This window comes from Pelodiscus sinensis, chromosome 17, assembly GCF_049634645.1.
Source record: "Pelodiscus sinensis isolate JC-2024 chromosome 17, ASM4963464v1, whole genome shotgun sequence".
In the NCBI taxonomy this organism is placed as follows: Eukaryota; Metazoa; Chordata; order Testudines; family Trionychidae; genus Pelodiscus; species Pelodiscus sinensis.
Genome location: NC_134727.1, coordinates 25,592,202 through 25,615,289, shown reverse-complemented (window position 1 = coordinate 25,615,289; position 23,088 = coordinate 25,592,202). Strand labels below are relative to the sequence as shown.

At 43.3% G+C, this 23,088-nt stretch overlaps 1 protein-coding gene across 1 annotated transcript in view; it reads left to right on the top strand.

Annotated features, from left to right (window-relative positions):
- The window catches only part of PDLIM4 (PDZ and LIM domain 4), a 123,414-nt gene that overhangs the window by 14,678 nt on the left and 85,648 nt on the right, over positions 1 to 23,088 (top strand). The window contains exon 2 of the mRNA XM_075900355.1: positions 15,604 to 15,755. Coding sequence (XP_075756470.1) covers positions 15,604 to 15,755 — 152 coding nt within the window. The remainder of the gene's footprint in view (positions 1 to 15,603; positions 15,756 to 23,088) is intronic.

The window sequence follows — 23,088 nt, the reverse complement described above, 5'->3', positions numbered from 1 at the left end:
TTTAAAAAAAAGTTGTTCTGCTTTGTATGAATATTGCTCTAGGGCTTCCTGATAATCACGTTGGGTATCATTACAATCCTGATCCTTTTGAACACATTACTTAGTGTATATGCTATGCATTATTGTGATGTAGCCTAATTAACCACTGATGAGAGACCTTTGACCGCCAAAAATCTTTTCCCCTTAAGTCCTTCAAGTTAAGCTGTTGTTTAGTTGCATGGTTTTGTTTCAGATCTCTGCAACTCTGCTTGTATTTGATTATTGCTTGTTCAATGTAGCTGGTACTATTTAATCTATTGCTGTAATCAGTTTTGGATTAGAGCTTTCACATAGATTGAATTAACTGCTAAATGTATATCTGTCTGAAAAATAGCATTTTCTGTTAGCAAAGATTTTGTTAGCTTTGGCTAGGTATATGTATATATCTTCTGTATGGCAGAATGTGAAAAGCTAGTAGCCATTTCATTTATTAAAAGTCTGCTTATATGCACTGGATTTATAACAGACTAAAATGTAACTTAGGTTGAGTCTTTTGACTAGAAGGAAATCATTTTGTGTATGTGTCAGGTGTTCTCCTAATAAGGTCTGTCCTAATAAGACCTACTTGTAACATATGTTGAGAGAGAGAAACCAGGGCCATCACAACTAGAATTGTATTGACACTTAAGTCATTTCAGTGAAAGATAAAAGAGCTTGTGGAATTAGAGTAAATATATTTTATTGTTTCATAAATGTTCTGCCTTCAGATTTTATTAAATAGCTATAAGAGGGAGAAGAAAAATCTCTTGCTATTCAGTTTTGGAGTTTGTTTAGAAGAAAATACTAGAGAGAAAGCCTAATGCTAATTGCTCTAATTAAGCATTCTGATAGTCCAGGCTAGGAAATTAGGTGGAAGGAATGATTCATGCAGTTCCAGTCATACAAGATCTGACCTTGGCTTGAGTTTATTAAAATAAGCGAATGCACCCTAAAATACTGCAGGTCTTTGCCAGGCTTGACAAAACAGAAAATGTTCTGCACATTCAGGGAGATTTACAGCATTATAAAAATGTTAGTATAATGACATTAGCTTTAAAATAAAATTTGAACTCCTGCTCTGTTACGACAGGTGTTGAGAGTTGTTGTGAAAAGGCCTGTAGCCAAAAAGCTAGATGCTTTTAGAGCTTTTTATTATGAATCCCATTTTCTCCTCTACCCAGTATCAAGCAGGTTAAAATGACTTTCCCAATACTAAAAACAAGAACAATGATATTTTTCTCTTTGATGTGTAGAGAATGATGGGCCCCAGTCCTGGTCCCATTGCAATAAAGAGAAAAGGATCAGGCCCTTAATTTTAATCTAAATAGGCCTATTGTCAATGACGAGAGAGAAACAATAACAGCCAGAATGGTCAGGAATGGTGTCCCTAGCCTCTGTTTGTCAGCTGCTGGAAATGGATGACAGGAAAGGGATCACTTGATGATAACCTCTTCTGTTCACTCCCTCTGGGGCATCTGGCATTGGCCACTATCTGAAGACAGGATACTGGGCTAGATGGACCTTTGGTCTGAACCAGTTTGGCTGTTCTTATGACTAGGAGAAGTTAGCAGAAGAACTTAGCAATTAAGTCAGGGCTACTCAACATGTGGTCTGCAGGCCGTATGTGGCACACAGCTCATTTTCTTGCAGCCCGCCTGGGTTGCAGTTTGGGTTTACATGGGGTTCAACATGCAGCCCGTGGGTGGGAGCCAAAACAAAAAAGTAGTCAATCTAATGGTTGATATGTGTTTTAGTAGTTAAATTCCTGGACTGCCATTGCTCATTAAAAGTGCTGTGATATGGGTGAAAATTGGGTAAATATTGCATTTGATTAATATCAGCAGAACTGACTTAAATGGGGCCTGCATGTTGTATAGTCTTGCCTTAATCTTTGTCTTCATGCCTGCCAGGCTACGTCTAAACTACACCCCTCTGTTGACAGAGGAATGTAAATTAGATGTTTTGAAAGTGCAAATGAAGCGGGGATTTAAATATACACGAGGAGTACAGGTAGTTCGTAATAGGAAGCCTAGTCCGAACTACCTAGTTCGTGCCGCATGTAGCCGCGGGCACAGAGTCCGAACTAGTGGACATTTAAAAATGGCGGCGCCCGGCAACATGCAAATGAAGCCCGTGAAATTCAAATCCCGGGCTTCATTTGCAACTCCGCTTGACTACATTACCACCCTAGTTCGAACTAGGGTGGTAGTGTAGACATACCCTCAGTGTGTAAGAAGCTATTTTCATATTTTTGCATATATATGCAACCACACTTAATTTGTGGTTATCAGCATTGTGGCCCTCGGAGCTTCCAAAGTTGAATAGCCCTGAATTAGGACTTAAGACTGTACAAAGATTGTGCAAAGTTTCATAGCGAGCTAAAGTTTGAGCACTGGGTCTTTATACCTTCTAGAGAGAGAAATCTATCACTTTGTGTATATTTAAAACAGTTATTTTTTGTGGGGAGTAATATCACTAGAGACCTACCCTGCTCTCCGAGAGTATGGCTAACAATATGTAATCCAAGCATCACAAAGTCCACTCCATTACTGATCCTTTCTCATGAAATGCAGCAGTATGAAGGAGCTGTGCTGGCCTTGTGCACATTTCAAATTCATGTCCACCAGAGTGTCAAAATAACATCATGAAAAAAAATGTGGAGTAATAGTGTCATGTGTGTGCAATCCTCAGTTAGAATTCCAAACAGTAATTGCAGTAAAATCAGCCTACATCTAGCTCCAGAGTAAAAGGATTCAAAAAAATTATCTCAAAAGTACGTGTTGCACAAGGACAGCACTCTCCCCCCCCCTCCTCCCTCCCCCGTAGTCAGTGGGCGTTTTAACTTTGCCTTCAGGGTGAGGCACTTTAGGCAACACGTTATCAGTTTTCCAAATAGGGAAGGCACAGTGATATCCTGAAGGTATTGCAAATGTACTCATTCCTTGAACTTTTTATAATCTGTTGCAACAGATTAAATGAGTAAACCATGATTTATTGTGTTTTTTTGCATCTCCCAAACTAGATAAATTGTTACTTTCACCACTTTTTTTAATTACCGGTTGAACTCTAGTCTAGCACTCTCTAGTCTGGCAACATCCGTGGTCCAGCATGATTTTAGTTAGCCAGCTGCCACTTATCATGGGTGTGACCAAGTTTCCCGCAGTCCCATAAAGTTTGTTTACAGCCACCAGTCCTGGCTCTCAGTGTTCTGTGCTGTTATTTAGCTCTAATATACTCCTAATGCCTGGTCTATACTACGACCTTAGTCTGAAATTAGCCCCCCATGGTTGATTTTGTAAGCATTGTGTCCACACTACCAAGCCTGTTATTCCGGAATAAAGGGCTGCAGAATTCAAACTCTAGTCCTGCTTTTCACGAGGAATAATGCTATTCCCGAACCTGTAAGTCCGAAATAATGTTAGTATAGATGCTCCGGTGCCGCTAATTCAAACTGATTGGTTTCCGGGAGTTTTCCTGCAGCTCCCCACAGTGCTTCCTGTGGCTCTGAGTCCAAGGCAGACTCCATTAATGTGGATGCGCTGCCTTGGACTACATTTGATTTCTTCCATGTACTGAGGACACAGAACTTTGAATCTGTAAAATCAGGTGCCCACAAGTCGAACTTAGTAAATTTGAAATAATCGCCTAGTGTCGACATGGTCAAAATGTCTTCTAAGATCCCAGTAAGCAATGAAAGTGTTGGTAATGTTGCTAGACAATAATTACCTCCTTTGGCCATAACAACCTGGAAAATTCTCTGGTTTGGTACTGGTCCTGTGGGTGCCAGACTAGAGAGGTATAACCTGTGCTATCAAAAGGAGATTACATACACTTACCCCACTAGTTGGGAAACCCAGAATTCTTAAGATACAAAGAGCCATAAGCCGCTTTTGCTTGTCTCTTGTAAAGCACACAGGCAGTTGTTCCAGCCAAACTGTTCTAAAGCCATACCACTTACATTCCAGGAAGTGACCGGTGGGCTGGAGGTAGCTAGTCAATGCTTTAAGTTAAGTATATTGCAGCTGCAATTCATTCCTGCTGCTGAGGGTAATCAATAGAAATGACTCTGCCTGTTGTGGATAAGCAAAGGGGATTGAAAAGGAGAAGTGAACTGTATCCCATATTTTTCAGGAGCCTTGTGATGTCCACTTAATCACCTAGGACCAGGTTTTTAAAAGTATTTAATTGATGCAGATAGGTGTCTTGTGAGAGCTGAGAAATGCCTATGCGACTGCATCTTTAGGGGCCTAAAGACATTTCAATATTTGTCCCTGGATGAACTGTGTTTTTCTTGACGAAGCAGCCCTTAACTCTGACAGTTTGTCACTTGCTTCTTATTGCTCGGCCACTGGCTGTCTTAAAAGTCACCTCATTAAGCTCTGTAATATATATGTGTATTTAATATATAGGTTTCAGTGATTCTCTGCCTCTTACTTTATCTACTCCTGGGGGAATTCTGCAATTGTTGCATTTGGAGCTGTAGTAAAAGTGCAGAATTCCCCAGGACTCCTTGAGCCTCAAATATCTGGACTGGGATGCAAGCTGCAAGGAAATCTAGATCTAGGTTTGATGTGAAACCATCAATATTTTGAGTGTAAAACTTTTCAGACATCTTGCAGTCTCTTCATCCTGAATCTGTTTAACTACTTACTATTATGTTCTTACCAAATTTCTCTGTTATGGGAAAGGTACAGGTGGACTGGAATGAAACATCTGTTACTCTTGCCAGTTGATTATGCTAAAATGAGAAGCTTAATAAAATAAAAAAATATTAAATGTGGTGGTGGTGGCGATGAAGAGGACTGAGTTTCACTGGGGGATGGCTTAACTTTTGATTCTTCCTAAATAAAAATCTTGCTACTCTGAGAAATACTGCTGTGGTACACGGCCTGCTTTCTGCTGTCTCTGAGAGCTACAGGAAGCCTTCGCTATTCGTGGTAGGACAGAACACCCACAAATATGTGGAACCGCGAATGGCAATGCTGCAAATCGTGAGAATCTGCTGTAAATTTTGCCACATGCTGTTTTGTGTGCTGGTCAGATATGATCTTTCTACGGCTTTGATCTGGGCTTTTTGACTATGTGTGCAGAACAGTATGTTCCCCCTATCTTGCCTATAATCAAGTCCCACTGATAGAGAGGGAAAAAATAGTGTGAGCTACAACAGAGCTGGAAAGATTGACTTCGTATCTTTCTCCGGTGGCCCATGGGAACTTTTCTGAAAAGGTAAGATAGCCACAGGCTACAATGGAGTTTCACGCTGAGTGATGGGGCAACCATATGGGGTCATGAAGCAGTCCTAGAAGGAGAGGAGATTTTCACAGGGTCTATAGTAAATCTTGGGGATCTACAAAATTTGGGTGGCAGGGGGAAGTATGCCTTGCTCTTTGTGAAAGAATTTGGAGGACATTCTGGAAGGGGTAACCTTGCAGAGTTTTCCTCCTTCTTGATTCCATTACCATGAGCTTTATCTCATGTGGGGAGCAGTGGGACTCTAAGGCTTTGGTTGGTTCCATCGTGTGCTGAGGAGTGTTGTGTTTGATCTCCTTCAGCGAAAGTGTAGGCGTGGGTTTGTATCTGAGAGAAAAAAATTGGGCTTGTTTGTGTGTGTGAAAGAGAAATTGGGTTGCACATCTCCAAACTTCAACTAGCTCATAACATTCTAAACAACAGTGGCTGGAATGTGTTTTCTTTTACTGGCCTGATGTCAAATAAGCACGTACCAAACACCAGTGGCCAGATAACATAGCAACTGGTATTTTTATTACGTCTCTTCCAGAAGATTTAATTATCCACTCATCTGTGTGTTTTTTCTTAACCATGGGCTAATGTAGCTTGGCCTAGCAACACCACCCACAGCCAGGGTCATAAATTTGAAAGCAAACTCTCCACAATAGTCTCCGGGGAAGCAGACTTCACATCATGACGGAAATGTGTCAGTGGCCAGGGGAGAGAGCTGACCTGCTCCACACATCAACAGCTGCAGGCAGCATCACAAAGAGAGTCATTGATGCTGCTACTCCCTGTGCTCTTGGAGGGAAGGAGGATTTGGGGTGGAAGTTCTGGAGGGGAATGGAGTGTGTGAAAATCCTCTTAAACCCAACAACAGCTTAATCTTTAGCTGAGCAAACATAATGGCTGCGTCTAGACTGGCATGATTTTGCGGAAATACTTTTAACGGAAAAGTTTTTCCGTTAAAAGTATTTCCGCAAAAGAGAGTCTAGATTGGCACGGATGATCCATTTTAGCCATCGGGCTTTCTTGCGCAAAAAATTAAGGTGCCTGTCTACACTGGTCCTCTTGTGCAAGTATTCTTGCGCAAGAGGGCTTATCCCGGAGTGGGAGCGTCAAAGTATTTGTGCAAGAAGCACTGATTTTGTACATTACAAAGTCAGTGCTCTTGCGCAAATTCAAGCGGCCAGTGTAGACAGCTGGCAAGATTTTGCGCAAAAGAACCTGCTTTTGCGCAAAATCTTGCCAGTCTAGATGCACCCAATTTGTTTATAATTATAATTGTATTACCTCCCTCTCGCTTCCCTACTCCCACCCATCCGCCCTGAATTTCTCAGCATTTGTTTTATCCAGGAGCATCTTAGCATTGCATCATGGACTGGCTCTCTTGAGCTCTCTTACAATGCAGAACTTGCTGATTAATAGTTAATTTCTCAGGAGCTCTTTCATCCTTTGTCTGTCCCTGTGCTTGGTCCAGGAGCAAAGAAGTGTGCCTTTGTAGATTTATAGTCTCTTCACACACTTGGGTTTTTCATCCCTTTTGGGAGAATACCTGCTTCCTAGTATAAATTAGAGCTTCAGGGATGCTCTCTCAATTGCCTGTGGCCTTCTAGGAGCCAGCCAACAGATGAGATCAGTTGGAGCACAGTATGCTGTGGCTACGCTCTCCCCTCCAGACCTGCGGGCTGAGATGGGGTCAGGTATTGTAGAGCAAGGGATGCAATTTTACTTCTAGTATTGGAGGGCTTTACAGATGACAGATATTTACAGCATAGCTCTTAAGGCAGGCAACTGCGCTGTGTGATCACCTCACTATTGAAACACATGGGAGTTCTTATGTTTTCATAGCTTTGTTTGCACCGAGAACTTTCCCGGAATGCATTACGGGGCCAATGCAAAGTAACAATGCTTTTACTCTCTCATAGTACCCTTCAACTGAAAATTCAGAAGTACTTTGCAAATATTATTGATCTGATGCCAGGCCTATATTAAGAAGTTAGATCAACCCAGCTGCATTGCTCGGGATGTGAAAATCCATTCCCCTGAGTGACACAAGTAAGCCCTAAGCCCGGATCAAGCATGGCTGATCATATATCAGCACTATGAATCAAACTAATTGTACTGGGCTAGAGAGAAAAGCTGCCATATGGATTTATGCTGGCCCAAAGGCCTGTAAGTGGATAGCAGTGATAAATAGCAACATCCTGTTGGAGAATAATGCAGGGCCACTGCCCTTTAACATCTTTGTTAATGGCCTGGCAGGAAGTGTGAATGGAATGTTAATGACACTTTCATTTGACACTAAATAGCGTGGCTGTAGTGGTGTTCCTTGCAGGATGTCCTAGAGACAAGGAGGGTGAGAGAATTTCTTTTACTGCATCAGCTTCTGTTGGTGAAAGAGAGAAGCATTTGAGCTTACACAGAGCTCTTCCTCAGGTCTCTGTGTACCTTTTCCAGACCCACAGAAGTGCTCCCTGTAAGGCTGTATCTATATTAGCCAGTTTACAGCGACACAACTGTAATGAGGTGGCTGCTGTAAGATCACTTGTGTAGCTTCTCTGTGCTGATGGCAGAGAGCTCTTTTGTCGCCGTACTGAAACCACCTCAACCAGGGGTGGTAGCTGAGTTGGTGAGAAATGCTCTGCCCCTGACCTAGCACAGTACACACTAGCACTTAAGCTGGCGAAACGTATGTTGCTGGGGACGGGGAGTGTTTTTCACACCCTGAGTGACCCCCATTTTGCCAAAATAAGTAGTAGAATAGACATAGTCTAAGCTTGAAAACATGTCTCTTTCATCAGCAGAAGTTGGTCCAGTAAAACAGATTACCTCGTCTGAAATCACTGCACGTCCTTTTACTGCTAAGAATGAGTACTGAGCTAAACATTAGCACCTGTGTACTAATGTTCTTTAGTCTGCTGGACAGATTAGCACTGCAAAAATAGTGTCTTCCTGTGATCTGTGAATTACGTGTAAGTATTCTGTGACACATCCGACCTGCACTGTTTCCATGTAAAATGCATTCCTGTCACTAAATACATCATGGGTGTTGGCCTGCAGAAGACAGCGTTTCTAAATCAAAGCTTGTTAGTCACTGCTTTCAGCTGGTTTTAAAAGACAGGATCTGGTCCTCTTTTTGCTTACACAGCTACAAAACAGGAGCAGTTGCCCTGAAGTCTTTAAGTTTTATACCAATGTAAAGGAGAATCAGGCTGAGAAATGTTAAGTTTCCCCAGTTTCTTCTAAATATTCAGATAACAGAAGGAGGTGACAGCTGTCCTGGGGAGTTTGAGGAGGTGAAGATGTGAGAAGGATCAGCTGCAAAGAATTTTAAACGTGAATTTAAAGGAGCTACAGTATTCTTTCCAAGTATACTTCAGGGCCAGCTGGAAATGCCTGCTGTATGCAAGTGATTATTGTACAATATATGCTCTCTCTCCTGCAATGTGATCAGCTAGTAGAAATAACTTTTAAGTATCGTGAGCTTTTGTGGGCAAAACCCATGTGCTAGCTTCATAACATCAGGCCCTAACTTTTATTTATCTGAGTGCTTGCCATCTGTGTGCAAGACACAACATGCAGCCAGCCCACATCCTGAAGTTTACAGAATAGACAAAATGGGCACAGAGCAGACAAAATGAACTGGGTATCCCATGTTGACTCACATCTTTCGCCCATCATGGAATAAGTGAGTTTTCACTTAGGCTATGTCTACTCTACTACGTTTTGTTGCCAAAAATTACCTTTTGGCAACAAAACAGTGAGAGCATACACACTGCAATGGATGTCAGTTTCGGCAACAAAAACCTTCCAACCCTATGAAAAGACTTTTTTTTCTTTTCCCCTCCTTTTATTGTCAAGAAAGAGCCAGTGTGGGCATTGCTGCATGTTTTGTTCACAGAACAGGCTTCAGCCAGTATCCCACAGGGCCTGCCCTGATGGTGCTGCTCAGTGTTTTGATCTCTGCTGCCCTGCAGGCATGTGTCCCTTCCATTTCAAAGCTCCGGGGTGAGATGTTCCATTTGGGGAACAAAGAACAAATCATCGGAGTGCTCTAGTTGTGCCCTGGACTAGGAACACAACGGCGGGTAGACTGCTGCTGCAGGGAGTGGGGGACAGGCTACTGTGCTACTTTGATATTCCTTAGCAGGGAGCTACTCCTGATGCCGCTCCCAGCAACTGAGGATGCCATAGGAAAACTCAGAGGGAATTCCAAATGTGATTAGCTCTGCCTTCCCACCTCATGGTATTGTGGGATACATACCCCCAGAGTATTGCTCGCACTGTCGATGATGGGCCCCAGTGTGGATATGATCTGTCGACAGAGGGAGCAAGTTTGAACACCCTCTAGTGATTTTGGGTTTGTCGACTTCTGTGTGCCAATATAAGTTTTGGCGACAAAACTTGGTAGTGTAGACGTAGCCTTAGAATAATCTCCAGGGAAGGTTTCTCAAAGTGTTTGCCAAAACAACTCATCTCTTGCTTTCTCAAATAGCTTGAGGTGATAGCTGGTTGCTCTAGGCAATAACAATTGCAGATGTTGATAGTGCCTTTAATTTTAACTGTTTCCATTTGGAATTTTAAAAAAATTCATAGGGACATGGACATTATGGGACTCAATGAGATGTTCTCAGAGGAAAGAGAATATTCCCCGTGGAGATGAACAAGCTTGAAACAATCGCTCGTAGTTAGTGAACTGCACCATTCACATGAGAAGGGAACACCTGCTACCAGTGCAGGAGAGTTTCTGATGCCTGTCAAGCAGACCTATTCTTAGCCCCTCACCCCAGGCGCAGCAGGGTTATTTTGGTCATTGCTCTGAGCATGCCTGTTCTAAACTCCCCTTCCAGAAGGGCAGGGCCTCTCCAGATCACAGCTCACAGGAAGGAAGGGAAAGGGGCTCAGCTACCCCAGAAATGCAAGCCCACACCCCAAAATCAGGTTCACTTGAAGGGGATCATACTGTCAAATGGGTAGGGAGCCCCAGATCCCAGCTCACCTATGATGGTAGGGAGCCTCCTACCATACACAGTTCTGGGGCTGACAGGTGCCCCAACCCTACTTTCCCCTCGTTTCCTGCCATTCAACCCATATCTCCTTCCTAGTGCCCTTCACCTGTGACCCTCCGTCTTTCCCCTTCCCTAATACATTGTATCATTTATCCCCTGCCTTTGATGCAACCCTGAACTCCTTTCATCTCTATTCCCCATCGCTCCTCCCCCCCAAAAGCCCCTCTCATCAGTAAAAACATTAAACTATCAAATTGAATTTTTTAACCTGTTCCCTCAAAATAACCTCCCAATGCTGCACCCCCTTCCCCATCAAAAACAGATTTTACAGTTATGCCTTGCAACCTTCTTCAGATTTCTGCCCAAAGAGGGTCAGGTTCAGAGAACTGCTGCTTATACCCTTGAGCTCTCCAGCTGGTGTGAAACTTCCAAGGTTAACAATTGTATTAATTCCTTTCTCTCCATACCCATCATCATCTATTTGATATGATCAGGTTGTTCGTCAGGGTGTGACAAGCCAAGAAGAAGCAAAATATTTTTGCCATCAACTTTTAATGTTGATTTCCCCCAAAGGCCTGGTGCTTGCCATGTCTGTACTTTGTTGGGGTAACTCACAAGCTTCGGACATCTCGGTGCAATGACCTGAGCCCTGGTTTGGTGTCTGCGTGACCAAAAATAGGTTGCCCAGCTTTCTCAACTTACAAGAAAAGCTGTTTTGTTTGGTTTTTCCTTGGAGTTATATCTTGGGAGCCTCTTGTTTAAATGGGCCCAAGTTTGGATCACTGTCAGAACCAGAGTGTCAGAACCAGAGGAGACCGGACATAACTTCTCATTTTTCATGCCTATAAAGTTAGGGTTGCCAACTTTCTGTTCACACAAAACTAAACCCCTTGTCCTGCCTCCTGCTCCACCCCTTCTCTAAGGCCCCACTCCTGCTTACTCCATCCCCTCCTCCATTTGTTGCTTGCTCTCCCCCACTGCCACTCGCTCATTTTCACTGGCTGGCTCAGGTGAGTGTGGTACAGCAAGGGGTGAGGGCTCCAAGGTGGGGTGCAGGTTCCAAGGTGGGGTGCAGGTTCCAAGGTGGGGTGCAGGAGAGGGCTCCAGGCTGAGGCGGTGGGTTGTGGTGTCGAAGGGAGTGAGGATGTAGGCACTGGGGTGGGGCTCTGGGTGAGGGGTTTGTAGTGCAGGAGAGGGCTCCATGCTGGAGCAGGGCTGTGGGAGGGGGCATGAGTGAGGGCTCTGGGAGGGAGTTTGGGTGCTGGAAGGGGCTCAGGACTGGAGCAGAGAGTTTGAGTGCAGGGAAGACTCCGGGCGGCACTTACCCTGCTTGGCTCCCTAGAAGCAGCGACTTTGTTCCTCAGCTCCTAGGCATAGGTGCAGCCAGGTGGTGTTCGCTGCCTCCACCTGCAAGCGCTGCCCCTGGAGCTCCCATTGGCTGCCATTCCTGGTCAATGGGAGCTGCGAAGTTGGAGCACAAGATGGGGGCAGCAGGGGCATGTGGCTGCTTCTGGGAGCTGCGCAGAGCCAGGTAGGCAGCCTGCCAGCCTTGACAACCGAACTTTTAATGGTTGCTGACCAGAGCCATCAGGGCCACTTTTTGAGCCGACATTCCTATATTAAGGTCTTGATTCTGGGCTAGGATTCTTGTGTGTGTCCCTGTATCCATGCAGAGCCTCACTGAAGTCAGTGTGATTCAGAACTTCAATGGGATCGTCTCACTACTGTAAATCTGGAGAAGTCAGCCTGTTGTGCTTTAAACATAATTTAGTGACCAATACAAATGTTAGGCCTGATACACATTACGACCTCCCAGCTAACTAAAGGACCATTGTTTATATCCCAAACTAATGAGATCTTGAAATGCAATTCCATTTCCAGCCCTCAGGCATTTCCATGAATAGAATACAATAATTCCAATATGAAAGCGTTGCCAAAGTAATTTAAAATAAATTGCAAACTAAAAAATTGGAAACCACAAAGAGGCCTGTTTATGAATGGCTTATTCTCCAAGTAAACTCTGATTTAGTTAAGCTGAATGGAAGGGGAAATCCCTATTGTGAATCAAGATTTTACTTATACATTATAGCAAATGCAATAGTGATAGAGATGCAGCTGTGTTAGTCTGGTCTAGCTAAAACAAAAGACAGAACTATGTAGCACTTGTCTTTTATTATAGCAAATGGACACTTTCACCTCAGTGGAGCCTGTAAATGAAGAAGGGGGAAATCTTAGTGGTTGAAACAGCAAAATAACTTGCTGAAAACATTGAAAAGTAAATAAGAAATGCCAATTCATCATGGCAAAACCTTTTTCTTGCAGGTTACTTGTTCTGATTAGGCAAGAAAAAGAGATTCTGAGCTGCTCATAACCTCTTAGAATTCCGTCCCACTGATACTCTGTGCCACGGGTGGTCAAATACTGGCCCATAGACCAGATCCTGTCTGCCAGGATTAGCCCCTGGTGGGCTGCCATCTCTATATTTACCTGTGCCTCTGCAGGTACAAGCAATTGCTGCTCCTGTTGGCCATGGATCACCATTCATAGCCAATGGGAGCTGCAGGAAGCAGTGGTCTGGTCCGTGCCACTTCCTGCAGCTCTCATTGGCTGGGAACAGTGATCCATGGCCAACAGGAGCGTCAATCACCCGTACTGGAAATCAGTGAGGGCCTGAATTGGGTCCCAAGTGTTTGATACAATTGTCATACATGGTTTGTTAGCCAGTTTTGTTAGCTATACATCCAAACAGCAGGAGATAGGAAAAGCTGAGAAGTCATCCTGATTTTTGAGTTACATGTTAAAATTAATATAGGACATTTTCCTTCTAGAGATGTAAATTGTGGAGATTGTTTTGTTTATTTAAAAATATTTTCCCCTTAGAAAACCTATGAAGTGACCAAGTCATAATATTGGAGATGTTGCCTTTCACTTTATTCTCAAACCAAACAGTCATCTCTGGAGGTTTCTTTATGTTGTTAACGCTGTCATTCTATAGCAGTAGAACTGTCACCTGTAATCCATCTCAGAAAGCATAGCTCGATTTAAGAGTAATATACATAAAACCCGTGATCTCTGTTGCAATAGGAAAAAAATCAAAGCCAAAGACTTTTCCATGAGAAAGTGAAGTTGCCAAGAGTCACAGTTGTTAGAGGCAATAATTCCATGACTAATTTGTAGCCTATACTGGAATGGGGATGTGGAATTTCTAGGTGATCCTAAATTAGACTTCCTTTTAATTCTAATTTGTCTATCAGGGATGAGCTCCAGCAATTCTACAAAATAGTATGTTGAAGCAGTCTCACATCTGTTGAGACCCAGGATTATTCTAGTATAAATGAAAACTGATACAAAATGATATTCAAATGCTATCACATTTTAAATGCAGTGAGAGACGAATAAGTACATCTAACAGACTGCACTTTCTCGTTAGATAAACCATTCTGGTGGCTATCATAGCAAGTGTGTGAAAGCATAAACAGATGCTATGAATGACTTGAGGAGGAAATTCAAGGACAAACATTTAGCTATCAACAGTTTACACAGTTAAACACACATTTATTGGCAGCTGTACTGCCTACATATTACATAATTTTTATTATCTTTGTAAAAATTAGAAACACAGTGGGTCGGATATAAGCAAAACACCCACTGTTTTGAACCATTCTCTGGGTCACTCAGACCTATAGTGTTGGGCTCTAAGGCTGTGTCTACATTGGTGCGATCTTGCGCAAAAGCACCCGCTTTTGCACAAAAACTTGCTGCCTGTCTACACTGGCCGCGAGTTCTTGCTCAAGGACACTGACGAACTAATGTGTGAAATCGGTGCTTCTTGCACAAGAACTATGATGCGCCCGCTCAAGAATAAGCCCTCTTGCGCAACTGTTCTTGCGCAAGAGGCCAGTGTAGATAGGCAACATGAATTTCTTTGCAAGAAAGCCATATGGTTAAAATGGCCATCAGAGCTTTCTTGCGCAAGAGAGCATCTATACTGGCATGGATGCTCTTGCGCAAAAGCACATGCCAGTGTAGACACTCTCTTGTGCAAATAGTTTAACGCAAGAACTCTTGCGTTAAAGAGTATTTGCACAAGATCATGCCATTGTGGACGTAGCCTAAGTCTGTACACTCTAACCACAACTGGTACTGTAACATGTCATTAGTTTCCCAAGAAAGGAGTTCTGATCTTTGTGATAGATTGGTATTAATACAAAAACAGTAGGGCTGTGTCTAGACCGGCAAGTTTTTCCACAAAATCATCTGCTTTTGCGGAAAAACTTGCCAGCTGTCTACACTGGCCGCTTGAATTTCCGGAAAAGCACTGACGATCTCATGTAAGATCCGAAAGACTTTTGCGCAAAAGGGCCAGTGTAGACAGCACAGTACTGTTTTCCGCAAAAAAGGCCCGATCGCGAAAATGGCAATCGGGGCTTTTTTGCAGAAAACCGCGTCTAGATTGGCCACGGACGCTTTTCCGCAAAAAGTGCTTTTGCGGAAAAGCATCCTGCCAATCTAGACGCGCTTTTCCGAAAATGCTTTTAACTGAAAACTTTTCTGTTAAAAGCATTTTCGGAAAATCATGCCAGTGTAGACGTAGCCTAGGAGAAAAGTTATGGAGATTTAATAAGCAGCATAGTATTGATGCAAGACTGGAAAGAAACATATAATTTGAACTAGGGAAGTAAAATCCTAATTAATTATTTAACTGATTAAACAGAAAGTGGGGGTGGTCCTGCCCAGCTGGGTTGGAGTGCATCCTCACCTCTCTACCATGGTTAGGAATGCTCCGGCTGAGCTGTGGGGCTGCTTTTGTTTTTTTCAGCACTCTTCAGAAGTTGATTCTAAAGCATGTGATGAAATAGTGGAGCCTGTGAATAAAGGCAGGGATTTTCAAACGAGCTCAAGGGATTTTTAGGTGCCCAGCTCCCTTTGAATGAAGGGCTACATTACATTGTTGTATGTTAAACAAACAAACTAACCAACCAAAAAAACCCCAAATTTAGAAAGGGAACATGAAGAAGTGTTCATGAAAGTCAATGTGAATCTCTTACTTGAGGTCAAAGAGCTTTGAATTAGATCCATGGTTGGAATTATCCAGTGTCACTGCAGAACAGTCTTGGAAGGAGAAAATAGGGTACCCCAAAATTGAGGCTACTTCTGAAATATCTTCACAAAGAACCTCTCCATAGAAAACTGTTCACTGATAGCTGCTTTGATTGCAGGAAGTTTGCTATGTCTACTTTCTTCCTCCAGGTTTTTTCCAAAGAACCAGTCCTGCATCTTTAACTGTTGTGTGTTTTCACACTAAGTATTCTTTTTAGTAGCACTTTTTTCTTTCTTTGTGTAGATCAATCCTGGGAGTAAGGCAGCCCTGGCTAACCTGTGTCCCGGAGATATTATTCTGGCCATTAATGGAGAGAGTACAGAAAGCATGACTCATCTAGAAGCACAAAACAAGATCAAAGCATGTATGGACCAGCTGATGCTATCTGTGAACAGGTAGGTGTCTTCACTTGCCCTTCAAGCACTTATACTTTAATATTCATCCACTAACTACATAGTTTCTGTGTCCATATTTGTAACTAAATGTCCCCTTCTTTGAGATGGTTTTCTGCAACCACATGGCAACCATAAACATCTTCCTTTTTTCCCTCTGCTTCTCTCTGAATCCCTGGGTTGTAGCCTCTCTCCTAGGTAGGGAGGACTGGAAGGGAGTTCATGTTAGAGTAGCTCTGGAGCCACAGTATAATGCATTAAAATAATCACATTGGAGTGATCCTAAGGGCTAGTCTACATGGAGACAATCAGGGAAGTTCAGGTGAATTTTAATCCTTGTTCCAAGGATTCCAGAGAGGATTAAAGGTTTGTCAAAGCACATTAACTGTCAACGTGCATTGAGTCCACAGGGACAGACAGTGTGAAACAGGCTAGGGCAGGGTACATTTGCACCCCAGTTTGTGGCAAATTCATTGTTCACATAGACAAGCCCTTAATCCACCCTGGAATTCTTAAATGAGAATTAAATACAGAAAATTATGGCCATTTTACTGCTGAATGAAACAGCCTTTAATTTATGCACACTGACTTCATACCTTTCATCTTATTCACATTAACTTTCTTGAGTGTCTCCATATAAATGTGTCCTAAGGACTGATCCGTGCTAGAAAATTAGATCAGCTTTGTGGCTAGGTAAATAATCCACACCCATGAGTGATATAGTTGAGTTGATTTAACTACCTATGTAGACTGTGCTAGGTCAAGGGAGGAATTCTTCTCTCAATCTACCTACCGCTCCTCAGGGTCGTGGATTGCCTGCGTCAATGAGAGAGTGCCTGCTGTCTGTGTATGTAATGTTTACTCTGCAATTCTACAGCAATGCAGCTGTGCCACTAGAGCATTTCAAGTGTAGACAGGCCCCGCCTATTCCTTCCTCTTAAATGAAAGGCTAAGCATGCTTCCTCTTTAACAGTTCCTGCATCCACATAATATGTGGACACTGGGACTGGGGCTGCATTTCTACATATTCTGCAAATATATTAGAAGCAAGAGGAAGACCAATGCCAAGGTAGGTCCATTGTTCAATGAAGAGGGAAGAACAGTAAGGCTGTGTCTAGACTACATGGCTCCATCGACGGAGCTATGTAGATTAGGGTTGATCAGCTGTTTGTCGGCTCAGCGCGCTAGTCTGGACGCTCCGCGGTCGACATCAAAGCCCTTTGTTGACCGCCCCGTTATTCCTTGTGGGATGAGGTTTACCGGGGCGGTCGACAAAGGGCTTTGATATCGACCGCAGAGTGTCCAGACTAGCTCGCTGAGCCAACAAACAGCTAATCAGCTGTTTGTTGGCTCAGCGTGGCAGCCATTTAAATGTAAATGAACGGCGATTATTTAAATCGCCGCTTCATTTCCCTTTGCACAATAAACAAATCTACATGGCTCCGTCGATGGAGCCATGTAGTCTAGACATACCCTAATGGAAAATGTTGCAATGACAACTTTGTGTCAGTTTTTACCAAGAAAAGTTGATGGAGATTGGATGCCTAACATAGTGAATGCTGGTGATAATTGGGTAAGTTCAGAAGTTAAAATAAGAAAAGAACAAGTTAAAATTACTTAGAAAAGTTAGATGTCTTGAAGTTACCAGGACCTGATGAAATGCATCCTAGAATACTCAAGGAGTTGATTGAGAACCTGAGTCATTAGCCATAATTTTTTAAAAGACATGGAAGACAGGAGAGATTCCAGAAGACTGCAAAAAAGGGCAAATATAGTGTGCCCATCTATAAAAAGGAAATAAGGACAACCCAGGAAATTATGAATCAGTCAGCTTAACTTCTGTGAAAGGAAGATAATAGAGTGAATAATTAAGAAATCCATCTACAAACATGTGGAAGATAATAAGGTGATACATAACAGCATGGATTTGTCAAGAACAAATCAAGTCAAACCAATCTGACAGCTTTCCCTTATAAGATAACAAGCCTTGTGGTTAAGGAGGAAGCGGTAGCTGTGGTATGTCAGACTTTAGTAAAGTATTTGATACAGTCTTGTGTGACCTTATCAATAAAAGGAAATACAACATAGATGGAGCTACTACAATATGGCTGTGTAATTGGTTGGTAATCGTTCTCAGAGAGTAATTATGGTTCACAGTCATGCTGGAAGGGCATAAGAAGTGAAGTTCCACAGAGATCAGGTTTGGGACTTGTTCTGTTCGATATAATCATCAGCTGTTTAGATAATGGCATAGAGAGTATGCCTATTAAGTTTGCAGATAATACCAAGCTGGGAGGGATTGCAAGTGCTTTGAGGATAGGGTTATAATTCAAAATGATCTGGACAAACTGGAGAAATGGTCTGAGGTAAATAGGATGAAGTTCAAAAAGGACAAATGCAAAAGTACTTCACTTAAGGAGGAATAATCAGTTTCACACACATAAAATGGGACGTGACTGTCTAGGAAGGAGTCCTACAGAAGGAGATCTAGGAGTCATTGTGAACCACAAGCTAAATATGAGTCAACAATGTGACACTGTTGCAATAAAAGCAAACATTCTGGGATGCATTAACAGGAGTGTTGTGAGTAAGATACAAGAAGTAATTCCTCTGCTCTATTCTGCGCTGATTACGCCTCAGCTAGAATATTATATTAAGTTTTGGGCACCACATTTCAGGAAAGATATGGAGAAATTGGAGAAAGTCCAGAGAAGAGCAGGAAAAATTATTAAAAGTCTAGAAAACATGGCCTATGAAGAAAGACTGAAAGAATTGGGCTTGTTTAGTTTGGAAAAGAGAAGACTGAGAGGGGACATGATAGCAGTTTTCAAGTATGTAAAAAAGTGAGAGAATGCAGAAAAATTATTCTCTTTAACCTCTGAGGATAGGATAAGAAGCAATAGGCTTAAATTGCAGCAAGGGCGGTTTAAGCTGGACATTAGGAAAAAATTCCTGACTGTCAGGGTGGTTAAGCCTAGAATAAATTGCCTAGGGAGGTTGTGGAATTTTCATCATTGGAGATATTTAAGAGCAGATTAGACAGATATCTGTCTGGGATAATCTAGATCAGTGGTTCCCAAACTTTTCAGCATCAAGCCCCCTTTTTGATTTTTGAGAAACCCTCACCTCCACCCCTACCCCAATAGCAGCAAAACTTGTTGAGGAAAAAAAAAGGAACTGACTGGAACTGACCAGGGACGAAAAACAAAAATAGCAGCAAAATATAGGGGAAGGGTAGACTTGACCAGGGGGAGGGGGGGGCTGGGTCACCTCATGCCCCCCCTGGAATTTCTTCATGCCCCCTAGTTTGGGAACCCATGATCTAGATGGTGCTCGCTCCTGCCATGAGGGCAGGGAACTGGACTAGATGATCTCTCGAGGTTCCTTCCAGTTCTAGAATTGTGTGATTCTATGCTTCTGTGTATACATTATATGATTTTATTTCCTATTTGTATGGGCCAATTTATCCCATGATATCATGCAAATCTGATACATCTTCAAAAGGCTGATGATTAGTCCCCAAATAAAAAATAACACCATATTGTATCAATAAATTTGTTTCTTCGTGTGCCCCAATGGTTTGTGTATCTGTTGTTGGTAAACAAAAGCTTTAAAAATGATGTCAATAGGAAATGCTGGTATGGCCATATATTTCCAGATCATTTGTATTTGAATTTGCATGAGTATACTGTAGGACTTTTGTTAGAAGCAGATGACATGCCTGAACATCCAATCCTGCCTGCCCTGAAAAACTCCCACTGATTTCAATGGGAGCAATCTAGGGACTGAAATCTAGGTTTGGCGAAGCATCAGATACATAGCACTTATTACCTTGGCATCTCTTCTGGATAGCCCACTGTGCAAGGCTTTGCAGAGTGATTAAACTTTTAGGAATAATTTATAGCAAAACCAAAGTTCATGTAAATGGGTTTTTTTTTCTATACATCAGAATTCATTCCCTGGCAAAATGTTTCTAATGAAATCACAAATTACTGTAATTGTCCAGCCAAAATGAATGTGTTTTATGAGAAACTTTAATAACTAATGTGATCTGTGATAGATATAAGTATGTTTATAAGATTTTCCACTTCAAGTTAAAAAGGCATTTCCTTATGTAAAGCGCTGCTATTCACTGTTTATATTTCCTTTTAAAAAATGCGTAGATTTCTGGACCTTGAAACCTCATCTAAAATCTAAGTTATTAGTTATTGGTGGTTCATAAAGCCATAGCCTTATTCCTCTGTGTACAGTTTGGTCATGTATAAATAGCTACCATAAATAAAGTAGAATGCTTTTTTAACATTAATATTTTAGTAGTACCCAGAAGCCCCAGTCAAGCTTGGGCTTTATTGTGCAGGTCCTGGATAGGGATGTGAATGATTAACTGGTAAGCATCACTGTCACTGGGTGATGCTTGCCAGTATGGTTAACCAGTGGGCTGGAGCAGCTCCCCACTTGCTGTGGGCAAGGGGCTACTCCAGGCCTGCAGGGCTATCAGGCCAGCCATACTCAGATTCTCTCTGCTTCCCATGAGGTGTGGCTTTACTAAGAATGGCCCATCTCTGCACGCCAAACTGGTGCTGTTTCGAGACTGGGAGGAGCCCTTGTCTGCAGGGGTCCAAGCTCCCTGTGCACAGAGGCTGGTTTGGCAGTAGCCCCTGTTCATGGGAGGGGGGGTCCGAGCTCTGTTAGAAGCACAAAACAGCCTCTGTCTGTGACAAGCCTGGGCCACTGTGGACAGAGGCTGGTCCCCGGCAGCAGCCCCTGCCTTGCAGGGGGGTCCTCACAGACACCAGCTCCCACTCTTCCCCCCCCCTTGCTGTCTCTGACACAGAGGCCGCTGGCGTGTGTTTGCGTGGAGTCGATAAGATAACCAATAAGCCAAGGCTTATCAATTAATCATGTAGTGGACTGCATTGACATCCTTGCTCCTGTCCACACAAGCTGGTAGTACTTCTCTGCTCCTTCTCCCCCTTCTTCTCTGCTTGACCAGTTCCTCTTGGAACACCAACGTTTACAGGGGCTGTCTTCAAGGGGCTTAGCACAGTGGAACCTTCTTCTGCCGGAGTAAAGCTTCACTGCGGTGCATTGAAATGGAGCTTTCACTCCAGTAAAATGGAGTGTCCTCCTATGTGAGTTCATGAAGAGCACAAAAAAACTCTGTACTGGTATCAGTCAGAGTCTTTCCATTAACTTTAACAGGAGCTGGATCAGGTCATTGCTCTGATCAGATTCCAGTGTATACAGAATTAACTATATATTAAATTTGAAGACATGGGGATGCTTTAAACATCCTGATCAAACTTCACTAATTCTTTGGGAACAACAGTTTTTTTGTCTAATGCATTTTTTAAAGTAATTCAAGTAATGTTTAAAATGCTCCGTGATATGGAATAAATAAAATCAGATGAACTTTAAATAGACTTTGTCATCAGAACCATTTCAAAATAAGCATTTTCTTGTCCAGTGAACCACATTCAAAGTTTTAATTGCTAACATCCAGCATTGAAACTAGACAAGGACTTAACAAGGCTTTGCTTAAATAGGGGGTCTTATCGAAAGTAAGGCACAAGATCTGTCTACACTGGGAGCAGAATCCAGACCATATGCAGCTAAGTGAAAAATCCACACCCCTGAGCAATGTTAATTAAACCAACTCCTCATGTAGACAGCTCTAGTCTAGGGAAGCATTCTTCCTTTGACCTAGCTGCTGCCTCTTGGAGAGGTAAATAATCTACCACAATTGGGGAGGGATTCTCTCATCAGCATGTAGTGTCTACACTGAAGTGCTAAAGCAACTCTACTGTTGCATTTCTGTTGTATATTGGGTTGTAGATATAGATCTTGTTGTTATGGTAACTGAGTAGGTCACTGGGGTCAGCCCAGCTAGTCTGGGCTTGTTCTGGTGAGTTCTGTGCTATGCAATAAAATGGACACTTGCACCTACTCCAGCTCTCTGCCTTGCCACTGATTTCTTCCTATGCTGTGAAACTCCCCACGACATAACAATTTCAAGTGTAGATAAGCCCCAGTTGCTACTGGGGTTGCCTTCTAGTTTTACAAAAAAAAAAAAAAAAGAAAATCAAGGATATTTAAACCTGTTGTAACACGGCAGAACACTGCCATGAGTGCCTCCTGCTGGACACTCTGGAAATTAGCATTTCGGCTCTGGAGCGCCCCTTTCGGCTGGTGTCTCGCCAGCTGTTACATATTTTTCCTCCACCTCCCAGACCATGGCATCCTCCCTTCTGGACTGCCCTGCAGCAGTGCCTCCACACTCTGGGGTGTACCCCCTCTTAGAACCCCCAATCTCCTATATCCACCTTGCCTCAGTGACCCACTGCCAGTCTTCATCTAGCCCCTGCCACGGGCAACCCGCAGTCTGAAATGGCCATTCATCATTGGCAAGGGGGTGTGGACCTGCTGCCTTTGCCTACCCTGACTGCCTCTGTGCAGCCCTCTTAGCCTCAGGCCTTGCTTCAGGCCCTGCAGCCTGGGAGCTTGCCTAGCCAGAACCTCCCCAACTCTGCCTGCCTTTCCCCAGCCCTGCTTTGTCAGGAAGCCTCTAACTCACCTGGCTGGTCAGTCCCTCCTGCTCCTCGCCTGGAACAAGAGAGAGTCATGTCTCTCCTCCCTCCAGAAGCCTTTATTTATATTGCACTCAACTGAGCCCTAACTGGCTAATACCTGAGGCAGCTGCTGGCTTCACAGCTCCACCCCTCTCGCAAGATGGGGTTCTAGCCCTTAAAGGGCCAGTGCGGGGCAACGCCCTGTCACAGCCATTAAGGGTACACATGTGGGGATGTTCCTTACTAGAACCACTTTATAGTGCCCTGTGATATGTTCAGACTGGTGGACATAGTCCAAAATCCTGCTAACAACCATGTTTGCTTGTGGTTATAGTTTGCATATGTTTGTGCTGAAAGTTCAGCTTTCAGGAACTGAGCGATCCAACTCTGACCATAGTACAATCTGACAGAGAAGAAATCTGCTTGGCACCCCAACACAGTAATGGTCTTTATTATACAAGACCAGCGGTGGGCAATAATTTTTTCCTGGGCCGCACCGGAAGGGTCGGGGCCTCAAACAAAAAGGGCAGGACCAGGATGCTTCTGGGCTTCCCCACCGTTTCCCCCCCTTCCCACTAAGCACCCATGCCTATGGAGGTGGGAGGAGACTTCCTGTGCTCCCCCACCCCCTGGCCAATCAAGGTCTGGGGGCAGGAAACACACAAAGCCACCTCCTTCCCTGCCAGGAGTGTGCAGCGCTTCTAAATGCCACACGCTTTTCGTAGGGCGGGGGTAGGCTGGAGAAACTTCACATGCTCCTCCCACCC